The 14489-nt window shown below is 43.8% G+C and overlaps 2 protein-coding genes across 2 annotated transcripts; both read right to left on the bottom strand.

Moving 5' to 3' along the window:
- Window positions 1–2207: 2207 nt before the first annotated feature.
- ART4 (ADP-ribosyltransferase 4 (inactive) (Dombrock blood group)) lies at window positions 2208–4521 on the bottom strand. The gene is made up of 3 exons (XM_054279470.1): window positions 4429–4521; window positions 3192–3909; window positions 2208–2302 (listed from the first exon to the last, which is right to left on the bottom strand). Exons 1-3 carry the CDS (start codon window positions 4519–4521, stop codon window positions 2208–2210), a joined length of 906 nt encoding a protein of 301 aa, XP_054135445.1.
- Window positions 4522–8098: 3577 nt separating this feature from the next.
- Window positions 8099–12337, bottom strand: LOC128939416 (osteocalcin-like). The gene is made up of 4 exons (XM_054280363.1): window positions 12271–12337; window positions 11738–11773; window positions 9478–9547; window positions 8099–8228 (listed from the first exon to the last, which is right to left on the bottom strand). The coding sequence occupies exons 1-4, from the start codon at window positions 12335–12337 to the stop codon at window positions 8099–8101; spliced, it is 303 nt and encodes a 100-aa protein (XP_054136338.1).
- Between the last annotated feature and the right edge of the window lie 2152 nt (window positions 12338–14489).

Below are 14489 nucleotides of genomic sequence, written 5' to 3'. Positions count from 1 at the left end.
CCACTCTAGAGGATGGCTGAGTTCTCAGATGAAAACATAAGATGAAGCACAAAATGTGCACTTTGCAATCGCTAACGTGTTTTCATCTGAAAGCTGAGCTGCTGTTTTCAACTCTAATGAACACAGCCAGAGTGCCAAACTCTCTTGTTGTCAGACCTGTGGGCATGAGAACATAAGCTGCAAGAGAACACTAAATGATTTAACTGCTATAGTTCTGGAAATGTCAATTACTTGTGACTGCTGAGTATTTTCCACTGAGGATGCCATGTAGTCCTGAAATACTTCGTGCAGTATTGAAGTGAATTGAATTGATCAGGCTGGCAGCTGCCTGTGGGTCACATTCTGGAAACTGATTTCAGGTCTTCTGTGTTTGCAGAGGATACAAATTCTTTTCTTTTAGAGCCCTCATCGTTTGGAACAAGACAGAAAATAATTTGAGCAATATGAAGACAGTTTTGTTCCTGCTTTACTCTGGATCTTTTGGGAGGATTAATAGCTATTATTGCAGGCCTATTAAGTTGGAGGAAAATACTTGATCTGGGGTGTCAGTCATCCTTTCTTGCTGCAATTTGCCAGGTCTCTGATGCCATGAGAGTAGAAGTGTTGTGGAAGCCCAGACTCAGCTCTGAACAGCAGTGAAGGCTAAAATCAGTTTTGCCATTTCATGCAATTTCAGACCCCTTTTGCCATGGGAAAGAAATAGAGGAAAAGGCAGATGGTTGAACTGAGTTCAGAAACTAAGGTTTTGAAAATATACAGTGGGACAGGAAGTTGCAATTGCTTGAACACTGCTGACTACACATCTAACCGCAGCAATAGCTGATGAAATGTCTGCTGCAACCAGCTCAGCTTGACAGGGCTCTGGCACAAGCAAAGGCAACATCAGGAGCAGTCTCTGAGCTGCACACTATCCCAGGACTGTATCTCTGGTTGGCCTTGGGAGAACTCAGAGGTGCAAGCAGAAGGACATAACTTTCTTAGCAGTCAAAATGGTATCATGATGGGCACCCAAGCAAGGAGAATGTTTTATGCTTCCACCTACCAAGGGATGCTTGCACCATCTAGTCAGTGTATTATCTGACTAATATAAGTCACTTTTAAGGGAACTGTAACATGACAAAACATGGCATTACTCAGTCTTCAATTGCTTTGTCCCTTGAACATAGATGTCATGAGTTTGACTTTGCTGTGTCTATTCCCCCCACCCAAAAATGACTGTTCAGTTCTGTGTAGACCCACCAGTATTTGCAAACTGAAGCATTATAGTTCTGGGGATGATGCAAAGTAGTTATTTTCTAGGACTTGCACAAATTTACCAAAAACCAATTAATTTACAGCACTTCCCTTACTTTGAAGAATGCAGGTCAAAGTCATACTTCCTGCAGCCATCAGGGAAACAATACTTGCTGTTGTTTACACCATATTTTCCTGGCTGCTTGGTAAGGTCCCAGCAAAGGCTGTCAAGAACTTTTTCTATGTTTTCTTCCAACTAATGTCTTGGGGAAGAATGGGTCAGCTGAGCTAGCAGTTTGGAAAATTGATTTCAGAAATGTCACAATCGAGCAAAAAATATATCCACCTTTATTCCTCTCTAATTGCCCTGTAATAACACCTTCTGGATTTCCTCTGTTTGCTTTTGAGAGTCAGACATCATTCCAGAAATGTTTGTTCATCTTTTTTTTAAGAGTGGCAAAGAAAGGCTGTTCAGGGTCTGCCGGAATCGGCACAACTTAATGCACTTCTCTGTCTCTTCAGCCAAACCAATAATCCAACTCCTCAATGCACATCTTGGCACCACCTTTCCCTGCTCCCAAAGGAGATGTGCACAGCTGCCCAGTTATCCACTTAAATTTACTGCCATGGTGCCTTCCACATCCCACAGACTGACTCTTCTCACTAAAAATAAAGCTATTAAGAGATCTGTAAGGAGTCCAAAGTCCCTGTGTGTCTTTCCTGAATGCCTCAGGACAAAGCTGTCTTCAGTGAAGGTTATCCCTGATCTAATCTTCAGAAAGGCCATAGATAACCTTCCTCCTACCTGAATGGTACAGGGAATGTCTGTTTGGATGAACCAGGCTGAATGTTGCAGTCTCAGCTGCAGAGTTGCAGCTGAAAGCAGAGGGAAGATTGAACCTTCTGTAGCAGCAGGAACTCCAGAAGCTTCTTGCCTACTATTCAAGGGCACATATCTGGATGCAGCCAGAGAATCAGAGACTGTGGGCCAAGCACAGGGAAACTCCAAGCACACTTGGGAGAATGGCAGCGGTGAGTGCAGTATAACCACTGTTCTTGCTTCTTGAAGCTGAAAGAAAATAAAGAGAGCAGTCACTCAGACCTCTATTCACTGCCTAAAGCTTTTTGGTTTTGCCAACACAACCTCTGCCCACAAAGACCTTTTTCTCAACTTTATCTATTATTTTGGCTTTGGAGGCACAAACCCTCCTTCCTAAATGATAGTTTTGAGCTCAAAGATCGCATTGACACTCTGCTGAACAAAGAGACAAAAGCAAGAGTCCTGGACTGGTAGTAGACTCACAGAAAGGCAGGGATGTGAAATAGGCCCCATGAGGTATTCCAGCATAGAGCTCTCTCTATAACCAGGAAACTCAGTGTGTTCTTTGTCAAAGGATACGTTTTCTCCCTTCTAGGAGAGAGGTCACTGCTAAAATGACAGTAGCTTTGTTTACACTTCTCTCAGCTTGCCAGAGATAAGTGTGGAAGTGTTAGCTTGCCGCAGTTGTAGTGGACCAAAGCCTAGAATAGTCCTGAAACGTTAAGTGTAGCAGCATTGCAAGACACCAGCATAGATTACTTGGTTCAAGCAAATCTCACCCACTCTTGCAATAACAATGCTGGGGACCCAAAGCCATGAGTCCTACAACATCCTTGAAGTGACACTTGGGATAAATGGGGGCTGCAATGACACTTGGGATAAATGGAGGCTGCAAAGAGCCTTGAGACCTGCTGTTGATTCATCTTTAGTGAGCTGTGGGGCTGTCACAGGTTTCACAGCAAACTGAAACAGGGTAAAATCTGGTTCTTGTGGATCTCATAGGCAAACACCTGTAGCAAGTGAGCTACAGGTTTGGCCTTGAGTGTGGCCCCATGTGGGTGCAGCTGGTGAGGGCTGCCTGGGGCAGTGGAGAGCAGCCTGTCCTGTGCCCCCTTGCATGGGAGCCTGTGTACAATACCTTCCACCAGCTGGCACTGGTACTTGCTGTAGTTCCCTACAGAATGCAGATGCAGTCGGTTACCCTGCTGGGTTTGAAGGAAGCTTTTGACAAGAAATATCTCATAAGGGGGAATGAGGACTTCTTTCTCAGATGTGTGGTAAGAAAAGCCTTGCATAGCTGCTCCCAGGCAAGTGGTCACTGTGAACAAGGTTTCATTCCCAAACTTCTGAGCTTCACTCCTGAGCTGGGAGGTAGAAGTGAAACGGCCAAATCGCACCCTGCTGCCTTCCTTGGCCTCGATATATAAATCCTTTACACCCCTGTGCACCTGGTAGCACTTATGTTTCCCCATGCTGCTCTGCCATTCCTTCAATATCTGGATAGCAGTTGTTAGGTAGAAGTGAAAGTATTTAAAGCTGAAGTTGTGTCTGTAGTGCTCTGGAGAGATTCCTGCTGTGGATGTGGCCCAGTTCAGCTGGGAGTGCAGGGAGGAGTTCATGGAGTAAGCCATGAGGGCTGTGGCATGGCTGTCACGCATTTCCCTCAGCAGACCTACAGGGCTCTTCAGCAAAGCCTCCTGAGCCTTCTTCCAGAGACGCAGGTAGTCCTTGTTAGCAGCTATTTCCTTTTGGAAATAGTCCCCTTGCTCCAGTTCTTCCATCATCTCCTCCCTGCACCCCAGATACTGGTCGTCAAAGGATTGCAGAGCCATATCCATCGGGATGGGGGACACAGCCTGCAACACAAAAGCAAATGAAGATAAGCATCAGAAGTGACAATTTCTTGTTTATCTTTGTGGATGCAAGCCAAGTTTTTCTCTACCCTTTCCTTGCCTCTTTGTCATTATTGGCAGAGCAAGCAAGGCAGGTAACAAATCTTTAGCAAAACCCTCCTGAGCAACCTCAGGTTGTTGTCTATACCCCACCACAGGTCAGGATGACAGAGTTCTTATTTGATATGGATGTGCTACGTTAGAATCTCCCAGGAGCATTGTCAATATAGACAGGCTGGAAAAGGAGAGGAAAGATTCCATGAGATATATTCACAAACGCTCTATGAAATCATCTGGCTGCAAACAAGAGGAAAATTCCAACCAAGTAACTAAAACAACTTAAGACAGGTAAGAAATGGAACAGAGGAACTGAAGGCAGAAAAGTTTGAACCCAAAACTCCTTAAAGAATACATTTCAAATGGAAAAAAAATATTTCTGTGGTATAAGCAATTTCATTATTTCAAATAAAGAGCAATATTTACCTCTTTTACCAATATTTGTGAGACGATCAGCAACAGGAGGCTGCCTAGTGTCACCAGCTTCCCAGAGTCCACCCAAGACACTGTAAAGAACATTATTTTTTAAGGAAAGGTAATTTGCACCTATTTCTTTCTGTTTTTCTTTGAACTGGAAAATTCTGCAGTTTGTAATTTTCACTCAGTTTTTCGTGGCTGTTCTTCAACCAGAGATCATTTGCCAAATTCTCACCGCAATTCAGAAGTCATTAATCAATCCAAGCAGACAGTTTACTGGCAGAAATGTGCCCAAAATCCATAAGGAAGTGTCTGGTTGCACCAACTTCAGCTGGCATGAGTGTCCATCACCTTGACAGTTCTTTTGATTCCAAGGTATTTGGTGTTGTTCTTGCAAAAAGGAAGAAAACCATGGCTCGGAGAAGTCTAAGGCACTCCTCCTGAGGAGTGGTGTGTCAGGGTGACTGCTCCCTGGTTAAGAGTTTAAAAGCCCTTTTAAAGAAGTTGACTCTGATAAAGCCAACACAGAAGTGCAAGGTAGGTTGGGATCCCATCTGGAAGCAGTGATAACCTAACTCTCCTCCTCCTTATCACCCCCTACTTTCTACTCCTGTGCTGCCAATCCTCCTCCTACAGCACTGCAGAGTGGCGCTTTGCTGGACTGTTTGCACGGGCACAGCCAAAATGAGTGTGTAAAAGCAGATCCTGTGCTGAGACAAACCTTTCTCTAGCAGCTTCTTTCTGGACACCCTTCCAAATACTGGCAGTGAGTTATTCACCCACAGAGCCCCATGGCCTCTGATAACTCTTCTGTATGGAAAAAAGGCCAAGAACTGTCAAGGCTTTGGTCCTGACTACAGAAAAGTGAAGCCCATTTTTCATGGCCTGATAATGATAGTTTGGGTGAAGGGGGCACCTCCAGACATAGAGTGATTCCGTGAGATGAGGGAGGTTTGTGAAGCTGCTTGGAGTCAGTGGACAGAGCATCTACAAAATATTGCTGAGATAGGGTGGGGGGCAACATAAAGGTCTCATACTGGGCTCCTTTCAAAGCAGTTGCTGCAGGTGACATGAGATGATGCCATGAAGTGATGGATGCAGACTACCTACTTCTCCATCCTGGAATGTCTCTGTTATCTTGGGCTGTATTTCACAAAGTGGTTGTTTGACTGCTAAAAGTGAGTTCACAGGAGGGCTCACGAATTTTTTCAAAGGCAACTCCACCTCTGTTTGTGTAGAGATAAAACAGAGCTAAACTGGGCCAGGCTCCTTTGGGAGCTTGGCAGTCATGATAAACACCCCCACTAAAATGTCAGTTCAGCTGCATATAATCCACTTGTAAATTATGTCCCTGGTTTTCCCCTCTGACCTGTAAGTGAATGTTCCGTATGAAGGGAATCAGGAGGACAGGAATTTCTATTTCCAAACGCAAGTTATCATTAACGACAACAAATACATAGGCCGAAAGATGGCAGCAGAGGATTTGTGGCGGCGCTTAGCGCTGTATTGACCAAGCGACAATCGAATTCCTCCATTTCAGCAGTAAATTTGTAACGTGATCTGAGTGCTCAGATCCCCAAAGGTCATAATGACTTCAGCCCATGAAGAGATCTGATGACACAGAGCAGATGACATAATGGAGGCCTCCGGGTGTAACTCTTTTTGCCTGAAAAAAATATTTACTGAAAGGGAGAGAAAGAATATAAAACTAACAGAAAGATGCAAATAGAGACAGGAAACTTTTTGTGCTAACAAAAGCATACAACAACCAAAATACCCCTATTCTATTAGTACACTGGATATTAGGATTCCGCTAATCTCTCTGGTATTTTTCCAAGCAAAAATTTCACTATTTTCAATTAAGCATTCTGTTAATTTTTACTAGATGGCATTCAGAGGAGGATTTTACTGTGAGCAGTGAAGCCCCATTAGTTTATGTCAATAGAGGAACCAGTCACAGGTATTGGACCAAGACATGCAGAGAAGACATTTATTGTCTTCTCTTTGGCCAAAATCAGTGTCAGCAGTGCAAGCCACAGCAGCTTGCCAAGCAAGGCTCACACTGGCAGCCTCCTCTGTGGACTTCTCCTGTGTCCTTACTGCAGCACAAGGCTTTTCTGGCCCTCCTCTCCCTCAGTGTCACAGAGTCCTGAACCAATGACCTAAATTTCAGTGTCATCGTTTCTAATTCACTCTGGGGCATGCATGGGAGGGGAGAAGGAAGCCTCATGCTCTGGGTTCCTGCTCCTCAGGCTTCACAAAAGCAGGCCGTGTCTTCCAGGCATCTCTTTTACCTCAGGTAAAGGTTGTACAGAGGAACAGAAAGAAGCAGCAGACCAGCCTGCTTTACATAGCAGTATTTATTGCAGTGAGCAGCTGAGGATGGTTGCACCAGCTCACATGTAACCAGAGATTTGACTCTGCCAGTTTCCTGAGCATCCGCAGTCCCTGTCCTTGGAGGTGTGATCCGCTGTCCACCCCTCAGGGAAGGAAAGCTGACAGAGTAAATAAGGAAGGTTATGCAGAAAGCTGCTAAGGTATAATATTAATGCCAGAGGACAGAATGAAGTAGTGCAGAGGGAAGACAATATGTGGATAAAAACACATGTACTTTTTATATATATATATATATATATATATATAGCCACCAATTGTCTTGAATAAACAAAACACTGCCCCAATTTCAATTCATCCTTGAACAAATTTTCTTTTTTTTAAATTTCGTAATGTTTAGAGCATTCTTTTCTTTTTTTTTCCTTTTCTTTTTTTTTTTTTTTTTTTTTTTTTAGCTGTCTAGGTACTTCAAGCATAAATGCAAAAGCAACAGAGGAGAAGAGGGTTTGTTTGTTGTTTTTTTCTTTTGTTCTGCTGGGTACTTTTAGTTTCACTAGGAGCTGGTTGGGGAAAAAAGAAACAAAATCAAAACCAAAAAACCAGAAAAACCAAGAGAATTCAGTCTTTTTTTATAGTCATGAAAAGCAGTACATAAATGCTGGGATCATCTAAAAGGACTCCTTAAACACACCTTTTGAGATTTATTTATTGTTGCTATACAGCAAATTTTATGACAGAGTAATCAGTTGAGTGTACCAGAAGCTGATTGCTATCTATGCAAGAGTGTTTGCACACTTCTCTCTTTACAAATGATCCTACTGTGATGCATATTTAATGTGATTATACTACACGAAAATACTGAACTTTCCCACTAATTGGAACAGGAGTCAGGTGTTCTTCCTTCTTCACAGCGAGCATCCCAGGATCAGATCCATCACATTTACACACACTGTGACATTCTTCTTCCATAATCCTCCTGTATTTTGCAGAAGAGGATAAGAGATCTAGTGATGATTCTAAGGCATGCAGTGGTTTTCTTGAAATTAATCCCTATTTTCCAAATATTGTGTGCTGGTGATTCAGGTAGAAGGAAATAAGACAGGGTCTTCTGGTGAAGCTCAAAATACGATAAAAGTTGTTTGAAGAGAGACTTTATTGGTGAAAGGAAGAAAGTTAATGGAAGCTCAACAAGTGGGATAATCCCAGCCTTGGCGTTCCAGCTGGTTGGGATACAGCAGAAGAAGATGCCAGTGCAGATGCTTTCCTTCCCTCCTTCCCAAGCACAGCTTCTTTCTCCTGTGGGGTTTGGAGTGTTCCAAGCAAAGGAGCAGAGACCTTCCCACGGTCAGTACCTGCCAAAGAAGCGGTTGTAGGCCAGGGCAAACCCCACTTGGTCAGAGAGATAGTCACAGGGGGGGTAGTTCTCACAGCGCTCGTGCATCTGCTCCATCGGGCTTTTGTAGTACTCCAGGTACCTGCAGGAGACACAGACAGCGCTCTGCAGGTTCAGCCCAGGCACTGGGCGCTGCTCATAGCCCTGACACTGACAGGAAAGAAGTGATCCTCTGGGGCAATGCTCCCTGCAATCCTCCAGGGAGACCCAGCAGAGCACTGGTCATGCTGAGTTAAACATCTGCTTGCACAGGGTTAGGCTGCTTGATCAATGCTGGGAAATATGGGATTGAACCCAAATTAAATCAATTGTTCTTGAGGTTTTATCAGTGAAGGATACCACAGAAGCTGTAAGGATCTGGCTTTTTTTTTTGTCTTCAATTTCATTCCCCAGCTACGCAGGAATTTTTTTCCTTTGTTATTTATTTAATTATATATTTATTTTATTATTTCCTGCTTACCTTTATTTTTACCCACTAGCCATTATTTTCCTTTAGCTTAAACACTTCTCTCTAACAATCCTCACTTCTGTTATAGACAGGAGCATTATCTCCATGTAGTTTTTTTCTTTTCTTTTTTGCCAGGCTAAGAAAGTCCAAATATTTTTACTGTACATCCAAAGTGTACAGTCTCAGCTGTACACTTTGGATGTCATTCTCAATTCCTCTTCTATGTTTGGTTAATCTTTCCTGAAGACTGTATACACCACCACAGAAATCCCACCAGTACCTCATGAATTTTTACTTTATTTCTGTATCGGAAAGAGTAGCTTAACAACCTCTTCCAGGAAACGTATGAAGAACTTCCTTGCATTACCTGAAATTTCTCAAATAGCTGGGATTCTCCAAATCTTTGTGCCTCCTTTTTGGCACAAGTAAATATATGTTCTGCAGCTTCAGAAAGAACAGCCAAGCTGATCGAGCCTTATTCCTGCAACAAAGCTGTTGTGGGAAAAGCTGTTCCTTTGAGGGAAACCAGAGGCAATGACCAAGGCTCTGTGATTCTCATTATCCTAAAAATTGGTTCTGATGACCCTGTAGGTTGGAGCACCTTATAATCTGTATCCTGCTGTCTCCATAGCCACCACAGTAGTGCTGTCTTTCTCCCTGGGAGGAATACTAGAGTCCAGCTATGAGCCTTCAAATGGGTTTTAATGAAAAAAGAACCATTTTTCCATTACTGAATGTCTCCTACAGACTTTCTCCTTCAATACATGAAGGTAATAATATAGATATACAACAAAATAATGCCTTATCATGCCCTATGGCCTTCCCACCCCCTCTTCAGAGCAGGTCCAGAGTCCAGCTCTCAGCCCAGCTCCTGAGCTGTTACCATTCATAAGGACTGGCTCTCTTCTTCCTCTTCACAAAGGCATTGGCAACTTCTTTTTTAATCTTGATGCCTGCCAAGAGAGAGCACAGCAGGTTAGAGATGCAGCACTGAAACACGGACCAGTCTGTGGAACTGATCCTCACTCGGGGTCACCAAAGGTTGAATTCACAGGCAACTCCAGCATGGGAAGAGACAAGAATCTTGACTCCATGTTTCAGAAGGCTGATTTATTATTTTATTATATACATTATGTTAAAAGAAAATTATATAATAAAACTGCACTAAAGAATAGAAGAAAGTATTTAATCAGAAGGCTAGCAAGGAAAAAGAATGGAAAAGAATGACAATAAAATTTTGTGACTGACCAGAGAGTCCAAGACAGCTGGACCATGATTGGCCATTAATTAAAAACAATCACATGAGACCAATCAAAGATGCACCTGTTGCATTCCACAGCAGCAGATAATCATTGTTTACATTTAATTTCTGAGGCCTCTCAGCTTCTCAGGAGAAAAATCCTACTAAAAGGAATTTTCATAAAATATGTCCGTGACATCAGTCCAACCTCTGAAAAGCAGAATCTACTTTCTTCACAAGCAAATGACTGCCACAAACCATCCTAGTGGTCCATTCATCTCTCCCCATCCCACTGTCCACTCAAAGCTCCCTCCTCACTGCAGCCTTCACATCTCCATGAAGCAAGGGCTTTTTCTGTCATAAACTCCACTTCCTTATCACACAGCATAGTCTGAGTCTGCAGAAAATGTGCAGAAAGCATAAAATATGAATAAGAACAAAATTAGGAGAATGGCACCCTCTCTCCCTGGCCTAGTTAATTTTAGAGTCCTGGCTTTCTTTCTGTGTCTGGACTCTGACTGAGAATGATGTGGGATACCAACCAGAAGACCTTAAAGCACCTCCAATGAGTCATGAGCAACAGGCAGCACACAGAAATACCAGTGCTCACATGTACAGAGCTCTGTGAAAGGTGAAGAATATAAAATAGTGACAGTAAACATCACCCAGTGAGAAATTCACCCAAGATGTGCAAAGATTCCAGCATTCAGAACCTGGAGAACATAAGAGATGTTTCAGCCATGAGAGCATTTGCCCCTGCTCTCCACTAACACGTTATGTCTGCAGATTTCTTCTTTGCCGCCTTGATTTGTCATTGTGCCAACACCATGGTGCTGTGAAGGACCCCACAAACACCAGGCACAGCCACTTTCCAGCCCCAGCCAGGGCTCAGCACAGCCCAGGCTCACTCCATGGGATGGCCCCACAACAGCAGAGGTGGGCACAGGTGCTGGCACAAGAGCAACACAGGCAGCAGCACACCAATACACATTTCAGCGTGGAAACTGCCAAATTGTTGCTGTCTCTGGGGGAAAAAAGATTCTCAGATCTCTGCCTGTGGGGAGATGGTGGGGTTTGTCCCTTCCCTCATCATCATGGAGTGTTTGGCTGTGTTTCTCTTTGGAGGTGAGAGGTACCCCATTTCAAGCAAACTGAGCTTTAGTCTGGATCAAAATACTGACTACACAGAAACTGACAGTTAATGAATTGTCAGAAAATATCACCTTTCCCTGAATAGTCTTTACATCTTTTTTTTCTCTTTCCCAATCTGTGTTTGTATTGGCTCACTGGAAAAATACCAGCTTTCATGCTTCTCAGCAGCAATGTTATCCTTTAAAGTGTGAGAAAGGAGAGACATGAGAGAACAAAAAGGATTTTCCATACAGATTTCTGCCAGGATCAGCTTGCTGCAGAAGCTGTAAACAACCCAAGGTGTGCAAATCCCAGCATCCCAGGTGACCTGACAGGAGGGACTCAGGAGCAGCCAAGGAAGCCCCCCTCTTTCAGGGTTTCCTTGTTGCAGGGTTTGGCAGGGATGTCACAACCCATTGATGTGGGCAGCCTCTGCTCTCAGAGCAGCTTGGGGATGAGCAGACACTCTGGGCAGGTCTCTGAGGGCAGGTCAGAGCAGGGAGGCTCTGCCAACTGCCTGCACACGGTGAGCAGTGCTGGCCTTGCTGCTGCAGGGACACTGGCTGCCTCCTGTCACCTGCTCACACGGGAGGGGCTCTGTTTGCTGCACATGCTCCTGCCCCTCAGGGACTGCAGAGCTAGGGAGTGAAAAGGGAAGACTTAGAGAGGGACTCAGCATGGTTCTTGTTCAGCCCTTGAACCTGTCAAAGGGGAGAAAGAAGGCAAGATGCAGGAGAATGAAGCTGAGCATCAGGCAGAATGATATACTTACTGTCAGCACTGAGAGATCCTGAGGGTTCTTTGGGATCTGGAAGACAGACAGACAGACAGACAGACAGACAGAAAGGAGTCTGCTTGTGAGTCCTTCTATGCTTGTGAGTCATCCTCCTCTGTAACTGAATCCCACCACTGACTGATCCTGTTCCCTCCACTTACATAGAAGCTCTGTTTCTCCCAAAATGGTTTTATTAACACCCATCATTTAGAAAGAGACTAAATGATAAACCAGTTGAAATCTTAAACATATTAAAAATGTTCAAATTCCCTGCTGCAATTCAATATGCAGTGGATGTGGGGGTGAGTGGGTGTTGACCAGTGGAAGAAGATGCCCAGCAAAAGATGGGGGTCTCTGTTGCCAAGCCCTCTGTCACCCGTGCCTCTCCAGCAGAGACCTGAGGCTGTGCAATGACTGGTGGTGATCTCCTCCCCCCAGAGCTCTGTGCCTCTCCCTGGCTGGAGGGAGGCTGACAGCAAGCTGCAGGGCTCAGCAGCTCTGAGAGCCTTCCTGGGAAGATGTCCCCTTACCTTCCTCACAACAGCAGAGTGTTGCCAGGGCCAGAGTCAGGATCAGCAGTGCCAGCAGACTCCTCATGTCTTCTTTGGCTGTGCTAGTCTCCCTAACCTCAGAGCTTTCCTGGAGGTTATTGAAGTTCTCCGGGGCTTGCTTTCGGGCAGGAGTTTATATCCTGTGATTTCTTGGAGAGATCAGGGGTCTGGCTTGTGTTCCCGTGTGTGTGCTCCAAAACAAAGCCCGTCCTTTGGGCTGGGAGACACCGGGTCCTGGCAGTCATTTTGGCATCCATCTCATGGCTCGGGGCATTTCCAGAAGATTTTATCTGAGGTTTTGAATGGGGCTGTTGAAGAAAAACAACTGGATTTTAAAAAATCATTTTTCTTACAAACTTGAAAGTCATTCTGTCATGCTGGAAAGCCAGGGGAGAGACCAGCTGACACTGAAGTAGAGCAATTCTTTTCACGTGATGGGGCTCTCTCGTGTGGAGTTTCTCAAATGAGACTGAACACAATGGTGATCTTTTCTTCCACCCTACCTTGACTCATTACCTTGAGGGTAAAGAAACCTGTAAATCCGTTTGCATTGAGTAAACACTGTAGTTTTTCAGACAGTTTCACAATTACACCAAATAACTTTGTAGAAATGAGATTTTTATGCTTTTAGGAACTTCAGAACTTAGTTTGAGGGAAGACCTTTCTATTTTTCTCCTGGAAATCTTCATAATTTAGAAGCCTTATCTTGGCTTCTCTTGGCTAAAAATCAAATAGACATTTAAACTCCAAAGTTGTTTTATTCTTCAGGACCTGATTGCTAAAGTTACTTGGTACAACAAGAGCCTTGCATGGGCTATGTGTCAATAACCCCACACTCCCCAAACTCACCACCAAAGTTACCAAAGCCACATCCCACAAACAGCATGGGAACCACAGAATCACAGAATATGCTGGGTTGGAAGGGACTCACAAGGATCATCAACTCCAGCTCCTGGCCTTACAGGATACCCAAGACTCACACCCTGTGCCTGAGGGCATTGTTCAAACTCTTCTTGAGCTCTGTCAGGCTGGTGATGTGACCACTTCCCTGGAGAGCCTGTTCCACAGCCCAAACACCCTCTGGGTGAAAAACCTTTTCTTGATATCCAAACTAAACCTCCCCTGACACAGTTCCAGCTGTTCCCTTGGGTTCTATCACTGATCACCAGAGAGCGATCAGGGCTCCTTAGGAGGATGTTGAACACTGCAATGAGGTCTCCTCCTGCCTGAACAGATCAGGTGACCAAGTTTGGGTAGTTTTGTGGTTTTTTTTAATCAAGTGTTCTCATTCTTTCTGGTAGCAGAGATATAATCTTCCTCCACTTCATATCTAGTTCTCTTCAGATCCTTGTGCAGGGCTACAGAAGTAAAGTTGAGGAGGCTCCAAGGAAAATCAGAGCCATTAGGGATTTTTCCAATTCTTAGAAACACTGTCTTTTAGCTTAGGGAATTTTCAGGATTAAAATAAACCCTAACTTTTGTCCCTGTTAACTTTTCTACAGTCAGGAAAGCTGAATATATATACTAATGACGTCCAGAAAAAGGTCTTGTATATATATTATTCCAGCAAAAGAGCAACAGTTAAAAAGTAAATAAACATCTAAAAATAATAGGTATTCTAGGAAAGTTATGCTTCCAGATGAATACTTGAAATAATATAAATATATAAATGGACAATTCTAGTAATCCAAACAGCTTTATTTATCCTCCCATCTTTTCCCAAGCTTTCTAACCAGCAGGTAGTCTCTTAAACCTGTTTGGTTGTTGCCTATGCTAATGAAATCCCATAGAAATCTCTAGTGTTATTCATTATTTATACTGGTTAACTGGGGATTGGAATCACTGGATATTTCTGGACACAGACCCAGGCAGCACTAGACCTTGTCCCTTCTGTTGTGGCGGTGTCACTGCAGTGTCAAGTGAAACCCAGACACTGCAGACTTGTTGACTTTAGCATATGTGATTTTGCTCTCATTAGTGATGACAAGATTCACCTACTTGAGCACATAGAGAGCAAGTATGTGTGAATATACCTAATCTGCACAGGTTTGGTTTTTTTCCTTACAATTATTTCTCTCTCACTTTTTCCTCCGGACAAAACTTTAGCAACTGTCAGGGTGGAGTTTCCTATCAGAAGTGTTTTCAATAAATAAATCACATTCAGTTTCAAAGCTGGCAAACCTTGAAGCATATTTTGG

This window comes from Melozone crissalis, unplaced genomic scaffold, assembly GCF_028551555.1.
Source record: "Melozone crissalis strain CALT ecotype California unplaced genomic scaffold, PUWL_Pcris_2 ptg000004l_1, whole genome shotgun sequence".
Taxonomy (NCBI): domain Eukaryota; kingdom Metazoa; phylum Chordata; class Aves; order Passeriformes; family Passerellidae; genus Melozone; species Melozone crissalis.
This window is presented reverse-complemented; position numbering and strand designations above follow the sequence as displayed.

What these genes read in the sequence shown, in the direction of transcription:
- LOC128939416 (XM_054280363.1), bottom strand. Translation starts at nt 12,337, where the DNA reads ATGAGGAGTCTGCTGGCACTGCTGATCCTGACTCTGGCCCTGGCAACA. An exon ending in AGGATCTCTCAGTGCTGACA is followed by an intron (nt 9,548 to 11,737) that starts GTAAGTATATCA and finishes CTCTCTTGGCAG; the next exon opens with GCATCAAGATTAAAAAAGAA. An exon ending in AGAGCCAGTCCTTATGAATG is followed by an intron (nt 8,229 to 9,477) that starts GTAACAGCTCAG and finishes TGTCTCCTGCAG; the next exon opens with GTACCTGGAGTACTACAAAA.
- ART4 (XM_054279470.1), bottom strand. Translation starts at nt 4,521, where the DNA reads ATGTTCTTTACAGTGTCTTGGGTGGACTCTGGGAAGCTGGTGACACTA. An exon ending in CACAAATATTGGTAAAAGAG is followed by an intron (nt 3,910 to 4,428) that starts GTAAATATTGCT and finishes TTTGTGTTGCAG; the next exon opens with GCTGTGTCCCCCATCCCGAT. An exon ending in CCAGTGCCAGCTGGTGGAAG is followed by an intron (nt 2,303 to 3,191) that starts GTATTGTACACA and finishes ATTTTCTTTCAG; the next exon opens with CTTCAAGAAGCAAGAACAGT.